Genomic DNA, 18,386 nt, shown 5'->3' on the forward strand with positions numbered 1-18,386 from the left:
TTTAAATTCAACTTTCGTGACCTTGATATAATTTGTAATCTTGACGTCTAACTAGTTTTGTTTCTCGATGTGTATTATTTTCTTTGCAGGTTCCCTCTACAGTTGGAGAACGGTCAGACTGTAGAACGTACTGTAGCTCAGTACTTCAGGGAAAAGTACAACCTGCAGCTCAAATACCCGCACCTGCCCTGTCTACAAGTGGGCCAGGAGCAAAAGCACACCTACTTGCCTCTGGAGGTGAGAGAAAAGAAGCAGCTATTCCACTCAACGATTAAGCTGTAATGTTATCGTCTTAACTGTTGAAAAAAAATGAAAAATAACAAAAAAATTGGGAAACTGAGTACCCTGAAAATATTTAACTGTGGAAGTTGGTTTTGTTTCTTGCAGGTGTGTAACATTGTAGCTGGTCAACGGTGCATTAAGAAGCTGACAGATAATCAGACCTCCACAATGATTAAAGCCACAGCTCGCTCTGCACCTGACAGGCAAGAGGAGATCAGCAGACTGGTGAGTTCTGGCCAAGCATTGGTTACAAAGGTGTCCAGTCACTGGAACTGACACTTCTATTATTTTAAATCAGAAATTAACATAAAGTCTATTTATCAGGAAGGAGTGGTTTATAAATAACATTGTTAGTTGGAGCATACTGTTTTTTTAGGATGTGTATATTTGATTATGTCTATATTGTTTTTTTTTTTCAAAAGTAAGAGGAGCAAGCAAATGCATTCAGAATTTATCCAATATTATAATAAAATGTTTTTTTTTCACAAGTGCTTTTTTGCACTATATTATTCTACTGATTCAAATAAGTCAACAGATGTTATAAAAATATTTGACTTCATTGGTAACACTTTTATGGGAAGTCCCTGTTGTCAACCCTTCACTGTGTCGCTCATGATTAGGTCAAATGACTGGTTTTATAATCACCTCACATCTGCCTCACTCTCATTTTATGTTATTAGCAGAGGCGTGTCTTGGTGCTTCTCCATCACATTTGGCAATTTCAGTCCAGACCTGTTCATGATCAACAAAATGCCATCGCTGTAATGGCTTTAATGGGAATCTGCTGCAGTATTTTGCAGCATATTGTACACTGACTTTTTCTGGGCCCCCATCAAATTAGAAATACACATTTCATTTGTTGTTATCTTATTAAACCGCCTTGCCCTAGCTGTTAGCCAAGAAGCAAAATGACTGGGCTGGCACCTTATTATTCATTTTTTGATTTGAAATGTATTACCAATTTAGGCTATGAAGTGATTATTATTTTATTATTTTATTTTTTTTAAAGATTTTTTTGGCACTAGTGGCCTTTATTCAAAGTAGCTGGACAGGAAATGAGTATATGGAAAGAGGGGAAGACCTGCGCTGACTGCCCGAAGTGAAAAATATTAAGCTTCAAAATATATAAAATATGTTCAGGCACCAGCACACTCCTCAAAACAAATTATTTGAACAAACAAATAAATATAAAATTCATGAACAAAAGACATGTGCATTGATAAATCTTAGTTGTATTATTATTTCTGTAATTTCTCACTTTGCTCCGTGTTTTTTATGATAATGATAATAATTATAAATCTTTTTATAAGTCAGTACTGAGGTGGAGATCAGCCAGCTCGGCCTCAGAAGCACTGTTGAAAGAAACGCTGTAATTCTTTCTCTATAATTCTCGCCGGCGTAATTTCAGTCGTGTATTTTATTTTAATATGTTCAAAACTTCAGAAAATATAAAATGCACATATTTAGGAAAAGTCATGGAGTTAATTACATAACAAAACCCCTAACTGTCATGAGACCTCCTCAGCGGTTCTAGTGTTAAATAAGAAAACAACAAACTTATTTACGGTGTAATTATTTCAAGAGTAACTGTTATTTATTGTGTAACAGTTTTCTTTGCTGTCAGTGTAATTATGTTCAGTGTAACAGTTTTTTTTTCTTTACTGTGTAACAATATTCAACACTCTTATCAATACATTTTTCAAAATTGCCTCAAAATGTGTTTTAAAAACATTTACTCTCTGTCAAAGTCGCCCGTCAAAAACATGACCATTGTGCATTAATTTATACCGCGCTCCCCCCTGCGATGGTTCTGCGCCCCCCACTTTGGGAACCACTGACCACTTAAAACAAGAAAAGACAAACTTCTGCAATTGGTTCTTAATCATGATGTTGTGAATTACTTAGACCTGATCATGTGCCTAATTTTCCCGCCTCCCTTCCCCTACAGGTGCGCAGTGCCAACTATGAAGCAGATCCCTTTGTGCAGGAATTCCAGTTCAAAGTGCGCGACGAGATGGCCCATGTGACAGGGCGAGTGCTACCCGCCCCCATGCTGCAGTACGGTGGCAGGGTGAGCACAGAGCACTTTATGGTACCCTTCTTTTAAATCACGCCCATTCTCTCTGTTTGTCTGACACGCTCTCCCCTTCAGCATACTTGAGTTTACTCTCTCTGTGGGGGTACTAACTCACTGGCTTGTGTGTGTTCTTCATCGTGGTTTGTTTTTTATTTTGTGGTTGAGTCTCAGTATTATAACCTTTTGAGTTCACCTCTATTTAAAAAGGGGAACCAGATTATTATTATTATTAGTAAGATCTTCTGGACTGTTGGCAGTTTTATCCTGAAGAATTATTGTGAATTGAAAAATTATACAAGTACCCAAATTAGGCACACAGACTGTGCTTGGAGAATTTTGAAATTCTTACGAAACAATGATTTCAAAAAGTGAATGAAATCTGAAGTAGCAGCTTATTGAGACTTAACAACAATTTTGATTAACATCTGTTTATATTCTTAGAGGAGATGCACACCTTCAGTCACTCATTTAGGGCTGTATTATTTGAAATAGTGACAAAGTTATTACAAAAATAAATACTCTACACACACACGCGCAATAATGTATTCAAGATACCCGAGTTGGAACTCTTGAAAAAGGGGAACTGAATTAGAAACGTCACCTGGACTGGAGGTTTGATCTCTTACTTGCCTTATAGTTTTCAGAATATATTTCACCATGATATGTATCCACTTGCACATAAGGTTCATAATAAAACTACTTGATGACTACAGATTTAAATATTCCCAATCACACATGCATGAATGCGTGAACCATTCATCCACACCATTAAATTGAAGTGGATGCAGTTTGTGTGTGTTTATTTATGAAGCTGTTTGTGCAATTGTTCTTCCTGTTTTAAGAGCAAGTCATTTGAACGTGTCTTTGCCCACATAATCATGAGTGCATGTGTTGAGTCTGTGATGTTTTTTCAGAACCGCACCGTGGCCACGCCCAGCCATGGGGTGTGGGACATGAGGGGAAAGCAGTTCCACACCGGGGTGGAGATCAAGATGTGGGCCATTGCCTGCTTTGCCACACAGAGGCAGTGTCGGGAAGAAATTCTCAAGTGAGATCCTGTTCATATTGGGATACGTAAAGAGAGTGGTGTTGTATATTAGCTCAGCCGTTTGCAAATGGAAACAGTGTTTGTAAAGGAAGTGTAGTTTTATTGTTGTTGTACTAGTGTGTATACCAGAGGAACAGAGCAGTTTCTTGAACCAATAACTGTCAGACAGAATCTGCCATTTCAAAATCTTAAAAGGCTTGTGTTTGTTTGTTAAAAGATTGGCATCAAATAATTCCAACAGTTACATGGACTGACTGAGCTACATGTACTGAGCAAGATTTCTCAACCCCTACGGCCTCCAAAATATTGTTTTGAGACATTGTGCTAATATAAATGCTGATACAATACACATTTTCTATAGGCATGAATGGAAGCATTTAGATAAGCTATTCGAATTACATTTATCTTCGTAAGCTTGCTTCCAGGTTGTAAACTTACAGGCCATATACATTGCTCCCGTTCATCATATAGGGGTTTCACAGACCAGCTGCGTAAAATCTCAAAGGATGCTGGGATGCCCATCCAAGGCCAGCCATGTTTCTGTAAATACGCCCAGGGAGCAGACAGCGTGGAGCCCATGTTCAGACACCTGAAGAACACATACGCTGGACTGCAACTCATCATCGTCATCCTGCCAGGAAAGACTCCAGTCTATGGTTAGAGAGCTGATTTTAAAGAATACATACAGTTAAGATAGCATTTGTCATGTTAATTTATTTTAAACACTAATACTGTTCAGAAAACTTGTGTGCCAGTGCAGTTTACTTTACTCCTTAGCTTCGAAGAAGTGTTTGAGTGAAAAAAACACCAAGTAATTGGATATATCGCCACGTTTGAGATGTTTTCTTTGTTCAGTTTTCAAGTTGTACCTATATTTTCTTAAAATGTAAAAACTTGACAATTAAATAGGAAGCAGTGAAATGGATTATTGAAGTGGTGATGAATGGCGTTCTACTGATTTCCTAGCCGTCAGTTTTGGGAATGTCAACATTATAATGTCTGCATTAAATGTTAACGTTTCTTTTGACTTGTTTTGCGTCTAGCTGAGGTGAAACGTGTGGGAGATACCCTATTGGGCATGGCAACCCAGTGTGTTCAGGTGAAGAATGTGGTGAAGACATCACCTCAGACGCTCTCAAACCTCTGCCTGAAGATCAATGTGAAGCTGGGAGGCATAAACAATATTCTGGTACCTCATCAACGGTGAGATTTATTCTCATTCTGGTAAATTTCTATCAGTTCCTGTTTGAAACGGATTCATGTGTTGAACATTTTGTTTTTAAAATGTAACTTTTCATTGTCATTCATGTTATTACTGTTCCTTGATCCACAGACCATCAGTGTTTCAGCAGCCAGTTATCTTCTTGGGTGCAGATGTTACACATCCCCCGGCTGGAGACGGGAAAAAGCCTTCAATTGCTGCTGTTAGTTTCTTCTCTAATTTCCCCCTAGCTCATGTCACTGGTATTTCTTTGAAAGTTTTCTTTTGATTCTGCTTCCTTACTACTTCCTACTTTTTCCATCCCCTTCTGATCCATCATGATAAACCTCGTCTCTTTCAGGTGGTTGGCAGCATGGACGCCCACCCCAGCAGGTACTGTGCTACTGTGCGCGTCCAGAGACCCAGGCAGGAAGTTATCCAAGATCTGGCATCTATGGTGCGGGAACTGCTCATCCAATTCTACAAGTCAACGCGCTACAAGCCTACTAGGATCATTTTCTACAGGGACGGAGTTTCAGAGGGCCAGTTCAGACAGGTCTGCTTCTGCTTTCCTTCTTCTTTAACCAAAGATTTAGTTCCGCTTAAAAATGAATGGGACACAAATGACTATGAAAGTTTTTTCTTTTTTAATCCATAAAGTTTTTAAAAGCCATTTTAGATGTAAAACACCAGAATAAAGAACATTGAACTTTTGGATTAATTAAGATTTTGCAGCTGATAGCATCAAAAGCCCAGAGAATTGGGGATAAAAAGAAAGAAGCAAAAAATGCAATGCTGTTTTTTGTGGAAAGCAGAATGTGTGTACTATTGAAACTGAGCCGTTCGTCATCCTTTGCTATAGGTGCTGTATTATGAGCTGCTGGCCATCCGCGAGGCCTGTATCAGTCTGGAGAAGGAGTACCAGCCAGGCATCACTTACATTGTCGTGCAAAAACGCCACCATACCCGCCTCTTCTGTGCTGACCGCAACGAGAGAGTAAGTCCCTACCACACACACAAATGCTAGCTTCCACTCAGGATGACAAGATAATGGGGCCTATTAAAGTAATCACGCTGTTTTATGTGTTGATCCATGTGCTCTTATGGCTCTGCAGCAGCAGTGACGGCAGGCATTGCATTTTCAGGCCATTGGCTCATTCCATTCCTGTAAGAAAAATCTGTCAGAAAAGAGACTTTCTGATGATTTGACATGAATTGAACTCTAGAATGAACCGGGACTTCACAAAACAGGCTCTTGGCCATAGCATAAAAAACAAAGTTTCATCCAATTTCGGCAAATTGTATCGCATAAAAGTCATTTATATAATGCCAAATTTTAAATGCGGTAAGATCACACCGTAATATGCTTAATATCTTTTTTTATTTCAGAATTCTAAAGATTGTCTTAAATTTGTGTACAAATATTTTACAGTTAAATTGACTGAAGGAGAGGGAATACCTAAATGATAATACTGAGCCTTTGATTCTAGTTTATGTTCTTTATAGTAATGGTGAGTAATGAAAATGGGCTTGTTTAGTTACTTTCTGTAGCTGGTTGGAGCTCTAACCCGCGTAAATGCATTTGATTAAACCATTAGGGACCAACGCATACCAGCAGCTCTGGAGTAGCACTCACGGCCTCCCGAGTAAGATTAAGCTCATAACAACCTTATTTTCTACACAGGCACTCATCTAGAGCATTAAGCTCTCTGAGGCCTTAGGATTTTAATTGGGGGTTTTAGGAAGCATCAAGTGGACTTGCTGGGTTGCTCCATAAACATTATTATTTTTACTTCCTGGCATCATTAAGTTCTTGGAAAGCAGTGTGTTCTGCTCTCCATCTTCTGGCTGGTTCCATTGTTTGTGTGTGGTGCTGATGGTGTGGGGGGGGAGGGGGGGCATTCTATTTTAGTGGTCAAATATGGGGAAGAAAAAGACTTTGCGTGGCACTAACCGACCTTGACTTTCCTTTTTTAGGTCGGACGTAGTGGAAACATTCCTGCTGGTACTACTGTGGATACAGACATCACACATCCCTACGAGTTTGATTTTTACCTCTGCAGTCACGCTGGAATACAGGTCAGAGCAACGTCTGGTCTTCTTGTTTTGAGCATTTTTGGCAGCTTTGAGCAAATATACAGATGTACATTATTTTTAATTCCTTTCCTACTTTAAAATATTAAGAGTTGGAACTAAGTAAACACAAATCTAAATCACAGCCATACAGGCTGGCTTTGTCCTACATTTACATTTATTACCATTATACACAAGAGAAGGGCAAAGTGGGTAACCATAGTGGTTTGCACTGTTGCCTCACAGCAAGAAGGTTCCTGGTTCAACGCCTTGGCCTAGCAGGGATCTTTCTGTGTGGAGTTTGCATGTTATCCTTGTGCTTTCAATTTTATTCATATACTGTAGCATCTATTACAACAAAAGTTGTCTCTAGGATCTTTCCAGAGACCCAGAACATGACCCCCGAGCAATTATTACATAAAAATAACATAATAAATGTCAGGTGAAAACTAGAGCTGGGGATCGATTCAAATATCAAGAATCGATTCGATTCCGATTCTTAAGATTCAGAATCGATTATCACGCTTCGATCCGATATTGATTTGGGTTACTGTTAATAAAACAGTTTTTTCAGCTGTTGCATGAATTATATGACTGTAGTTATGCAACATATTAATACTGGTATTATATTGAGATTCAACAGCAAGTATTGGCAGCTAATGATGCTGTAAGGACCAATCACCTCCCAGAATGCTGATAGAACTGCTTTCAGAAACATCGTGTGGGTCAGAATTACCAAACAGATCCAGGGCAGCAAACAGAGGACGAAAGAAATCGCTTTTATTTTTTCCCCATTTATGAGAATTTGGTTTTTAACATTTATGCAAATGTAACCCCAAGACAGTATATAAAGCAAAGAAATATAGACAATTTATGCAATTATAACTGAAAACTTTAATGTTTTCATACCTTTAAACATATTTAAAGGCAAAAACATGGCACCAGTTATTCTCGTGTCCAACAAAATATTCCTTTTTTGGGCATAAACAAAAAAGTACCAAAAGTTGTAATGTAATGATGAAAAAAAAAAAATACATTTTTTTTTTTTTTTTTTTTTTTTAAATCGATCTTTAGAAATATGAATCGATTTTTAGGAATTAATATGAGAATCGATTTAAAATCGGAGAATCGATCTTTTCAACACAGGCTTAGTGAAAACTCCCCTAGTGGGAGAAAAACCTTAAGCCAAACAGTGGCAAGGAAAAACTCCCCTTTACGGAAGAAACCTTGAGCAGGACCAGGATCATAAGTACTTTGGTTTTTAAATCGTTGGCGCATGGTTGTCTATGCATCCCGCCCTGTGATGGACCGGCAACCTGTCCAGGGTGAACCGCTGCCCTGCCTGTGATGAGCTGGGATGGGCTCCGGCAGAACCCCGTGACCATGTGTAGAAAAACAGATGGATACACAAAAGAAAATTGCTGCTGAGTTAATTAAGAAGGGAGTATCATGCAGAAGACAAATATATCATCTAATTCTTCCCTCTCAGGGCACCAGCCGGCCCTCCCACTACCACGTACTATGGGACGACAATTGTTTTACTGCTGATGAGTTCCAGCTGCTCACCTACCAGTTGTGCCACACCTATGTGCGTTGCACCCGCTCAGTCTCCATCCCTGCGCCAGCCTACTATGCCCACCTGGTCGCCTTTCGTGCTCGCTACCATCTGGTGGACAAAGAGCATGACAGGTGAGGAGCACAAACAATAAGGGTTTCTTTTTCTTTCTTTAAAAAAGGGCAGCCAGTATTTGAAATGCCATTAACATTAGGGATGGGCGGTATGGACTAAAAAATGTATCATGATAATTTCTGGCATTCATCCCGATAACGATAAAAATGACGATAAAAAAAAATACCAATTCAACTCCACTTTTTTAACTATAATCTATATGTTACATAAAAAACTCATCAACCGGAATTTTTCTTTCTTTCTTTCTTTCTTTCTTTCTTTCTTTCTTTCTTTCTTTCTTTCTTTCTTTCTTTCTTTCTTTCTTTCTTTCTTTCTTTCTTTCTTTCAGGCTCATTTCCTTCTTTCTTTCTTTCTTTCAGGCTCATTTCCTTCTTTCTTTCTTTCTTTCTTTCAGGCTCATTTCTTTCTTTCTTTCTTTTTCTTTCTTTCTTTCTTTCTTTCTTTCTTTCTTTCTTTCTTTCTTTCTTTCTTTCTTTCAGGCTCATTTCTTTCTTTCTTTCTTTCTTTCAGGCTCATTTCTTTCTTTCTTTCTTTCTTTCTTTCTTTCTTTCTTTCTTTCTTTCTTTCTTTCTTTCTTTCTTTCTTTCTTTCTTTCTTTCTTTCTTTCTTTCTTTCTTTCTTTCTTTCTTTCTTTCTTTCTTTCTTTCTTTCTTTCGGGCTCATTTCTTTCTTTCTTTCGGGCTCATTTCTTTCTTTCTTTCTTTCTTTCTTTCTTTCTTTGTCTCAGGCTCATATCTTTCTTTCTTTCTTTCAGGCTCATTTCTTTCTTTCTTTCGGGCTCATTTCTTTCTTTCTTTCTTTCTTTCTTTCAGGCTCCTTTCTTTCTTTCTTTCTTTCTTTCTTTCTTTCTTTCTTTCTTTCTTTCTTTCTTTCTTTCTTTCTTTCTTTCTTTCTTTCTTTCTTTCTTTCTTTCTTTCTTTCTTTCTTTCTGGCTCATTTCCTTCCTTCCTTTCTTCCTTCCTTCCGTCATCAAACGTCATCAACGGGAATTTATCATTTTTACCGCGAGATGACAAATTCTTACCGTGGGGAATTTTTTTGACGGTTTATCGTGAACGGTAAAATATCACCCATTCCTAATTAACACCAATCCTGTGTTTCTTCTTTTCTCAGCGCTGAAGGCAGCCATGTGTCAGGTCAGAGTAACGGTCGAGACCCCCAGGCGCTGGCCAAAGCTGTTCAGATTCACCATGACACCCTGAGGACCATGTACTTTGCCTGAGCGAGCGACGAACCCTCTTAAACCATTACCACCCTTAACACACACACACATGCACGCCTAGTTTGCCAGTTAAGGAGTCCTCATAGGTGCATGTCCCACCCCCCCCCCCCCCACATGCCTAGTCAATCCGGACCTGACACTGTGCAGAGGAAAGCAGGGAGGAGGGAGGGGAGGAGGCACCCCCACACTGGACTGAGTATCCAAACGCTGCTTTAAAGAACATAAACAGAAACTCAGCACTATTATGCAATATTAAACCAGCCAACTAGTTAATTTCCACCCTTTTCGATGCCCCTCCTGTCTGCCCTTCCCTGTGTGTGTCCTTCATGTGTGTCCTAGTTGGTGTTTTTCCTTTTTGTGTAGTTTTCTTTTTACTTTTCCCCATCTTTGGTACAGTCCTCCTTAATAGTCTGTTGTTATTCTTTTGCCATTACTAGTACCTCAAGTCGGTTTGAGCAGAAGCACTTTTACATTCTCAGTTTTACTGTAGTTTGTCGATTTCTCCCCAAAGGTTTGAAAGAAAAAAAAAAGAGGACGCTTTTGATTTGTTTTGGAGTATAGCCTCACAGACCACAGGTCCTCCCAATTGCCACTTTTTTTTGTTTCCTCTCTTTCTGTCACTTTTTATTTGTCACTTGCATGGAGCCACATGTTCTTTAGAGCATACTGCCATCTGTTGGCGATGAGCTGTAAATGCCCCTTAAAAGTTTTTATTTAACAGTCGGTTGTCACTTTTGAACAGGGGCAGTTTATATTGGCTGATTATATCAATTGCTAAGTTGCAGCCACCTATGGAGTTTAAGTATAACACTGTTTTTATCTGGAAGTGTTTCTTCTGCATTATGTGAAATATTTTACGATTCTACTTTTTAAAAAAAATACTTAATTATGTAAGCTTTTTTTTTTTTTTTTTTTAAATCCCAGCAGTCATTGTGGATTCATTCCCTTTAGTGCTTTATCTTGCATTGTGCTCTTTTGTTTGAGACGGTGGATAAATAGATGGTGTCAGTGGTTTCATTTAGTGCAATAATCAGCTGAATGAAGGGAAGAGGATGTTAGGGGGAAATAAGACTCAAAATCACGGTTATATATTTCATGTTAGTTGGTGGTCTTAAAATGAGAAACGCTCTACCACCGTGAAGGCATTGCTGTGCATTGTTCCTCTTTGAGTCAAATGGGCAGCGTGTTTTCAGAGTTTGCCCTTTCTGTTTGACAAAATTGGCACCAATGCAGTTTTGGTGTATTTATTTTTAACATTTTTTATTTTTTTTATTTTTATCCTTCATGTTTTTAGTGGAACTGAAGGATTTTACGTGCCCCTGTTGTTTTTAAAAGTATGATTAATGGGTTAAGAATTCCTGATCATCAGATTAGTTATGAATTTGAAGAATCTTAATTCTGAAAAAATAACTAATCTTTTTACCCGACAACAGCAAAGTGGTATAAAGGCCATAGAGAGAGCGAGTATTTAAGTGCCTGGCAGAACTGTTTAAATGTCAATAGTATATCTTGTTATAAGGATCCCATTTGAGTTAAATGATCAAAGAGCATATATGGATTGCATAAGATAGCTTGAAGCAAGAAAGTATCACCTTTTGCCTCTTATTCTTCTCAATAGTGTGACCTTTTTTACCAGTGCATCTCATTCAAATCAGCCATTGTTCAATATTTATTCCATATGCCTATACAGCAGTGTGGCTGTTGGCTTTACTTCAGAGCTGTCGTCTTGTTTAAGAATCGTCTTTTTGCTTAATATTGAACAGACATGAATCCAGCTGCTACAGTTTGTTTGATTAATGAGACGGGTTCATGGGCATGGAATTGACCGTATCGTCATTAAATCCTTTCATTGAAACTTCTTAGATCTGGGACTCGCTGTGTTTCGTTCCCATGTAAACTGGTCCAGAATCAGGAATAGGCTTCAAAACGCAGCCGAGGAGTCGGATGGATGATCGGAAGTACATCCAACTGTTGAGGACGTTGGTCACCGCGCAGCTCCTCTCTTTAGTTGGTGACCTGAAAGCTTATTCGAGGTGTGTTTTTAAAAAATCAAACAAAATAAATAGATGGAAACAAAAAGTTTTCTGCACTAAAAGAAGCGTGTGTTTCAGGACTGAACACAGGCATGGTGCTACTTTGTCTGAGTTGAGAGTTTGAACCTGAGCCTCGATACATGAGACTCTGTATGAGCATGTAGGTAAGGTAAAGGAAGAGAAAACAAACAGTTAACCTCAGTAGTTGAAGGACGGGCGAAGGTGCCTCTTTTGTGGTCGGCGTGGGACGGTCTAGTTATACGATTTACTTTGGATCAGCAACGATTTAAAAACATTTTTTTGTTTTAATTTAAGGTAGATCAGCGTGCAAACGGTACAACTGCAGACGTTCCCTCGGACAGTAAGGTGAAGTGTCGTGTCCTGCCTCCGTTGTTGCGTTTGACTGCCTTTGAGAGGTTTCGCCTTGCTGTGAGGAGGCCAGTGGCTTTGAGCCTTCATGATTACACTTGTATCTGTAAGCCTTTTTAAGAAGCTAGATCGAAAGTATATTTGTACATTTTAAATTATGTAATGCACACCACTTATTTTTGCTAACAGAAAAACAGTAGTCTAATTATTAAACCTAGTAATAAATGTATCATGATAAGTAATGGTGAAAAAAAAAAAGATATAACAAAGTTTTATTATTACAGTTCACTGACTTGTTCCTGTGTCACTGTATAATGTATAGTATATGTGTGAACATTGGGGTTGTTGAAACTAGTGATGTGTGTTTGGACTGTTGTACTGTTATTAATACAGATGTGGACTTCAACCACCTCTTGCTTTGATTTTTGGAGAAAAAAAATTGCAAGATTCTTAATTTTTTTTTTTTTTTTTTTGTAGCTGTTCATACAGTCGGAGGCTCGTCACAGAGGAGATGATGTTGGCATACTCTGAAAGCCTTTTTGTTAGACTTCACAACCTTATTGTGACGACGGATAGAACAGAAGGACAGTCGGTTGTTATATTGAGCTTGTGCTCTTGAATGTTCTTGATTTAACTGGTGCTGATGCCTGCTCCCTTTCAAGGCCGGGAAGAGTGAAAAGGAATGGGCAAGTGGTTCTGAACGTTTTGGTGATCCGTTTCGAAGAGTAACTCGACTAGGGGTAGCAGATCATCCATTCCTTCTGTGTTAAATCCTTGGCGGATGTTCTTCAGATTGCAGCCTTCGTTGCTTTCCTCAGACTGTCCTCTTGATTTGAGCCACTTTGTAAGCACACACATCCAGAGAGTTGGCTTTCTGGAAATCCAAAGTGTGATAAAGCCTGTAATCTTACTCTGCTCCTAAACATTTACTCCCCTGTGCCAGAGGACTACATTCCATGGGTGTACAACCCCCACCCCCCCCCAAAAAAAAAGGTCTGAGAGAGGTTACAGCTGAAGGGCATTTTAGTTTGCTCTAAAGAGTGTTTTGTGATTTGGAAGGAGTATAAGCCGATCAGAGAGAGCTTTATGGGGCAGGTTACAATGGAAGTTGTGAAGGGGTGTGTGTGTCTGTGTGTGTGTGTGTGTGAGAGAGAGTGAGTGAGTGTGTGTGTGAGAGTGAGTGAGTGTGAGAAATGGGCATCTGACATAGATGTTCAGGTTGTGTAAATCTCATATTGAGGGCAGTTGAACACATGTTTACATAGCAGATGTGTTTTCTTGACGTACATTTAAAATGCCATATACTTGGCTTTGCAAATATTAAGCGATAGTGACCTGACATGAACTAGCCCATATTAGGTATATGGTAGTGACCGTCAAATTTACATACCATGACATTATTTATTTGGTCAGTTTTTTTTCTCCCCCTTCCCAGTGCTTTAAAAAATGATTTGCCAAAATTTGATGAAAATATTGCAAAAGTAATACGAATCTCTGATTTGCTAACCGCGCTGAAGGTCAATACGTCCTCCATTTTTAGCCATCGGTAAATCTCCCCTGTTTTGGTTGCTCTATACTTGCGGCGGAAGGTTGCAACGGCGTGAGAAAAAGTCCACAGAAAGTGCCTTTCCTCTTGATGGTGCTGTTAATTGAAGGAGAAAATGTAAAATCAAAGAGATTTCCTCTTCTAAAACAAAGAAACGGTTGCGTTTTACACTAGTTGTGTTTTTTTTTTCATAGAGATGGCAATGCAAATGTATTTCATGTATTTAGATGGTAAAGCCTACATAGAAGTGCAGGAGTTATGCCAAGTACGTGGTCGTGGTTGAGCTGTCGCTTCATAGTGCATTTTAGTGTCTTGGACCAATGGTGTTGGTACGGTGGAACGTGGGTTTTGCGGGGATCGGATGTGCGGTGCTCGACGGCCATATCTGACACTAGCGTTGTGTAACACATCCCAGCCCACCGATGACAAACATAGCACAGCACTTTAGAGACTGCCACTGTCACTCGGACACAGCCAAGAGGTTTCAGTATCTGTCCCTCCAGTCCCTTCTCCTCCCGTTGTTTAGGAGGAGGAAAGGATCCGTACCTCAGCGTGAACGAGGAGCCCGAAGGGATACGTGTTACCAAACAATGCAGTCGCTCATTAAGTGTGCCTCATGCTCTCGTGACTTTGTTGGCGGCTCGATTTGAGTCGGCCCGCTCCCTGAAACTGCCGCTCGGTGCTTTGTTGCATCCAGAGCTGGGCGTCCAAAAAAGGAAATAAACCTAAAAAAGAAAGAGGATGTGTACTTTCTAGATTCTGGGCTGATGATTTTTCAGCATACTAATAAAAGCAGACCAGAACTTTTTACACGACTACGTTCTTGCACTGATGATGATTTCTTCTTGAATGACATTTCTTTCACCAAGTACAGAAACAAGAATAAGATTCAAGATCTGTTTGAGTGGACAGAAAAACATTGAATAGCAGAAAATACCTGTTGCGCAGTGAAGTGTCCTTTTTTAAATTCAGCAGTACACAGAGAAACTAAAGGAACGGATCCAGCGTCAGTATTGAGACTGTTGTTGATGCCCAGTTCTGGAGGCGGCCAGTGGCGTTATCTCCATCTTAGTGCGATGCCCTGCCCCGTGTCTTGTCCCTGAAGGAGGAAATGCGTGCCCAGCAGTACTCGAGCCAGAGTGGCATCGGCTAAGAACTGGGGATGGTCTGTAGTTCTGTGGGTCCCTTCTCAGCCTGGGGGGTGAAATCTTTCTATTACAAGAAAATAAAAAAAAAATAGATAAATAGATTAAAAAAACACTGCACCTCACTTACCTTGGTATGCTGCATATGTTATACTACATGAAAGAATACTGCAAATTGCTTTTATTATGATGTAAAATGCTTGAGTAATGCCTGATTGCGATATTCTTATACAATAACTATTTTAGAGTCAGAATAGCTAAAGCTGTAAAAAATATTCTGTTTGTCTTAACACTTAACCAATTTTAGAAAAAAAAACCCATCTTGAGCCAACTTTTGTTGTCCTATTTAAATGTGTTTGTTCTTTAAATATATACATCTATCTATATATATATGAAATATATGCGTAATAAAAATTTATGGCGTATTTATTGAGAGCGTTTAAGCGGCTGGAGTTTCCGCATCGTTTTGCAGCATGGTGGGGGTGGAGCCAGGAGGAAGAGGCCTTTTTAAGCCCCTCTCCCTTCATGTTAAAGCCTTATTCTCCTAGACACGCAAGCACAACAATATGGAGGAGGGGGGTGAGGTTGAGGAAAGGGAGGAGGTGGATTTGACCGGTTGCAGAGCTTCACGTAAGGCTCCATTTACCGGTCAGTTCGCTTCCTCCCTTTGATTGATATTCTTTATCCTCTACTTTGATTTCTAACCACAAGAGAGGGCCGGACGGACGGCAACCCCCACATGTTATCTCTGACGAAGGGAACCATTTCTGAACCACACTGACCTATGTGTCAAAAAGAAAAAAAAAAAGAAGGCTGACTTTTCATCCTGAGCTGCTTATTGGTACGTTAGCCATGAAATGTTCCCCGAGCCAGTACGGGACAGGTAGAGTGGGAGAAGGAAGGAAAGATGTTGGAAATGACAAATGTTTTGGATTATGTTGACACTTTTTCATGGGCTTTAGCTTCTTTCCTCTTAAATTGTTTTTCTGTGAATGATCTATCTTGTGCCAGAATATTTTACAGCAGAAACAGGTCTCATTCCACAAGAGAAAATATGCCTCAGCCTTAAATGCATTCTTACATAATTGTCAGAAATCTGTGCAAAGCCTGTGTATGGGGGACCTCCCGATGAAACTAACAGCCTTTATTTTATTTTATTTTATTTATGATCTGTCCTGAATTCCCATACGGCTTCCTCATCTCTTCTGACTTCTCATGTAAACCACTAACGTTGTTGGGTAACTTGGTGAACACTTGGTGACGATATAGAAGCTCATTAGAAGTGATGTCAGGACAGAAACCTGGGGCCAGCTGCATAAATGACGCGTAGATGCAAACACCATCACATGTGTACACACACCTGGTATTTCTAAAATAAACTGCACTTCCTGGTCATCTTTCAGAGTGTACACACGCTTCTGGAGCAATCCAAGGATGGTTGTTCAGACTGTTCGAAGACCTGTCTGTGGCAACTGAGAAGGGGAAAAAAAAGAAGTTTGCACTGATTTCCTGGCATTTGGGCTTCGAAGGGATGCGTCATTGACGTGCCCTGTCAGTACACCTGTCTCTCCCTTTAGATCATGTCTACAACAGCTACGTAATCATCAGCTGCAGATCAAATCAGCCATACTTGGGATGCAATGAGGATTCCAGTGTGATTTCATGCAGCTTTTGTACACTAGTTTGAAATACAACCACCTCATTAACTTAGATGAGACACCACTTAAAAAAAAAAAAAAAATCTTGATTTCTGTGTTTGTGTATACCCACAGTTGTAGTTATAAAACAAATGTTATGCATCTGGTCCCTGGACTGTGTGGAATGACATTTTGGATGTTTGCTTTTGATTTCACCAGATGAGCAGTTGTTCTGCCTCAGGACAATTCAGATTTTAGCATCAATTCCGAGTCAGCTCTATAGGCTAAAATGCCTCTTGTACATTTCCCTTTCTTCAAACCTGCTGGTTCTCCCCATCTTGCCATGGTTGCCATGGATGGCAAATCCAAAGAACAATATTTTCATGTGACCTGGGCCCTACAATAACCAGGATGTTCCCCAGCACGCTGGATTACAGAGACCTGTGCCTGTATTATGAACCAAGGATGAATTATGTGATGAACTGTGTTTTTTTTGTTTTTGTCTGCGTGTGTGTATCTGTTGGTTGCCCCTCAAACCATCAGGGGATCAGCGATGTGAACCTTTTGAGTGTTGTTACCCCGTTTCAAAGCGAAAAGGATCTATTTCCCTTTAAACCAAATAACTTTTTTTGGTTTGGAAAAAAAAAAAAAAAAGAAGAAAACTGTTTACTGTAATGTTTACTCCCGTGGCCCACGAGTAACCTCTGTTCTTTGCATTTGCATTCCAGCAGATTTCAAACCAAATATTGCAGAAGAGATTAGGCTCCTGATGCCATTTACCTTGTATACACATAATGGTTTCATGACAGATATTTGACAGTGGCCGGGGACTTGAAACACTTTATGTACTCTACTCAAATGTCTCTTCATTTTCACTGTAGCAAGCTAAAGATCATGGGCTCTGAGAACTCTTGAGTGAGGCACCAGCAAACAGCTGTACATGTCGGAACAGTCAACACAAGATGATCCATGTCTCTGCATTTTGTAAAGGCTCTGTTGTACCAACAGCTCGATTCCTTACCATTTTAACTGTCTTTCTTTTGTAACTTTCATAGTTTGGCCTTTTTAGTGTTGCTTTGCTTCAGTTTGAAGTGTATCTTTGACTAATACTTGCAATAAAATGCTTTGCTTTACTGTGTTTTGATGATTTGCGTACGCATTAAAAGTGTTATTAATTGATCAACGTTGAATCATGTTTATGAAACGCAGAGTTGATTAAATTACCAAATAATCTAACTTGGAAAATAAAATGTTAATCCTGGAAAAAAAAAAAAGCTATATAATCATGGTTGCTCAACTCATGCTTTTGTTTATTTAAATTTGCCTGTTAAGCCAAACAGTTCACAATACAGGACTGTCTCAGAAAATTAGAATATTGTGATAAAGTTCATTTTATGTAATGCAATTTAAAAAAAAAAGCAAAAATGTCATACATTCTGGATTCAGTACAAATCAACTGAAACATTGCAAGCCTTTTATTATTTTAATATTGCTGATTATGGCTTACAGTTTAAGATTAAGATTCCCAGAATATTCAAATTTTTTGAGATAGGATATTTGAGTTTTCTTAAGCTGTAAACCATGATCAGCAATATTAAAATAATAAAAGGCTTGCAATATTTCAGTTGATTTGTAATGAATCCAGAATGTATGACATTTTTGTATTACAGAAAATAAAGGACTTTATCACAATATTAAAATTTTTTGAGACAGTCCTGTATACTAAAATGGAAAATATATATATATTTTTTTTTATTGATTAATGTTTAGCGGCTTTATACAGTATATTAAATCAAAGGTTTTAAAAACGCTTTCCAAAAATTGGATACTAACATCAACACAGGCAACGGGTGGGTAATAAGTAAATACTTATGAGCTTTTGTCAACCAAGAGGAGTCGAACTGTTCACAGGTGACTTATCAGGAGAGTTGTGTCGGCCTCAGACGGCAGCAGGAAAGCCGGAGGGATTCTTACTTATGTCCGTCTCATTTGCAGCCTCAGCGCAGCTGCAGGTGTTCTCACTTATTCCCCCTGACTGGTGTGTGTGACCGTCAGTGATCTAC

At 39.1% G+C, this 18,386-nt stretch overlaps 1 protein-coding gene across 3 annotated transcripts in view; it reads left to right on the plus strand.

Annotated features, from left to right (window-relative positions):
• Positions 1 to 17,466, plus strand: part of ago3a (argonaute RISC catalytic component 3a) — a 39,962-nt gene extending 22,496 nt beyond the window's left edge. Inside the window, exons 8-19 of one of the 3 annotated variants that reach the window (XM_061717303.1) lie at positions 90 to 237; positions 388 to 507; positions 2,231 to 2,353; positions 3,274 to 3,407; positions 3,879 to 4,063; positions 4,451 to 4,610; positions 4,741 to 4,831; positions 4,970 to 5,164; positions 5,471 to 5,605; positions 6,586 to 6,687; positions 8,171 to 8,370; positions 9,485 to 17,466. In XM_061717303.1, the coding sequence (XP_061573287.1) occupies positions 90 to 237; positions 388 to 507; positions 2,231 to 2,353; positions 3,274 to 3,407; positions 3,879 to 4,063; positions 4,451 to 4,610; positions 4,741 to 4,831; positions 4,970 to 5,164; positions 5,471 to 5,605; positions 6,586 to 6,687; positions 8,171 to 8,370; positions 9,485 to 9,593 (1,702 nt within the window). In that variant the 3' untranslated portion in view covers positions 9,594 to 17,466. Of the gene's footprint in view, positions 1 to 89; positions 238 to 387; positions 508 to 2,230; positions 2,375 to 3,273; positions 3,408 to 3,878; positions 4,064 to 4,450; positions 4,611 to 4,740; positions 4,832 to 4,969; positions 5,165 to 5,470; positions 5,606 to 6,585; positions 6,688 to 8,170; positions 8,375 to 9,484 lie in introns of those variants that run through there. The other 2 variants (XM_061717302.1, XM_061717306.1) reach the window with 2 other exon arrangements.
• The last annotated feature ends 920 nt before the right edge of the window (positions 17,467 to 18,386 follow it).

Source organism: Cololabis saira, chromosome 3 (assembly GCF_033807715.1).
Source record: "Cololabis saira isolate AMF1-May2022 chromosome 3, fColSai1.1, whole genome shotgun sequence".
NCBI classification, from domain to species: Eukaryota; Metazoa; Chordata; class Actinopteri; order Beloniformes; family Belonidae; genus Cololabis; species Cololabis saira.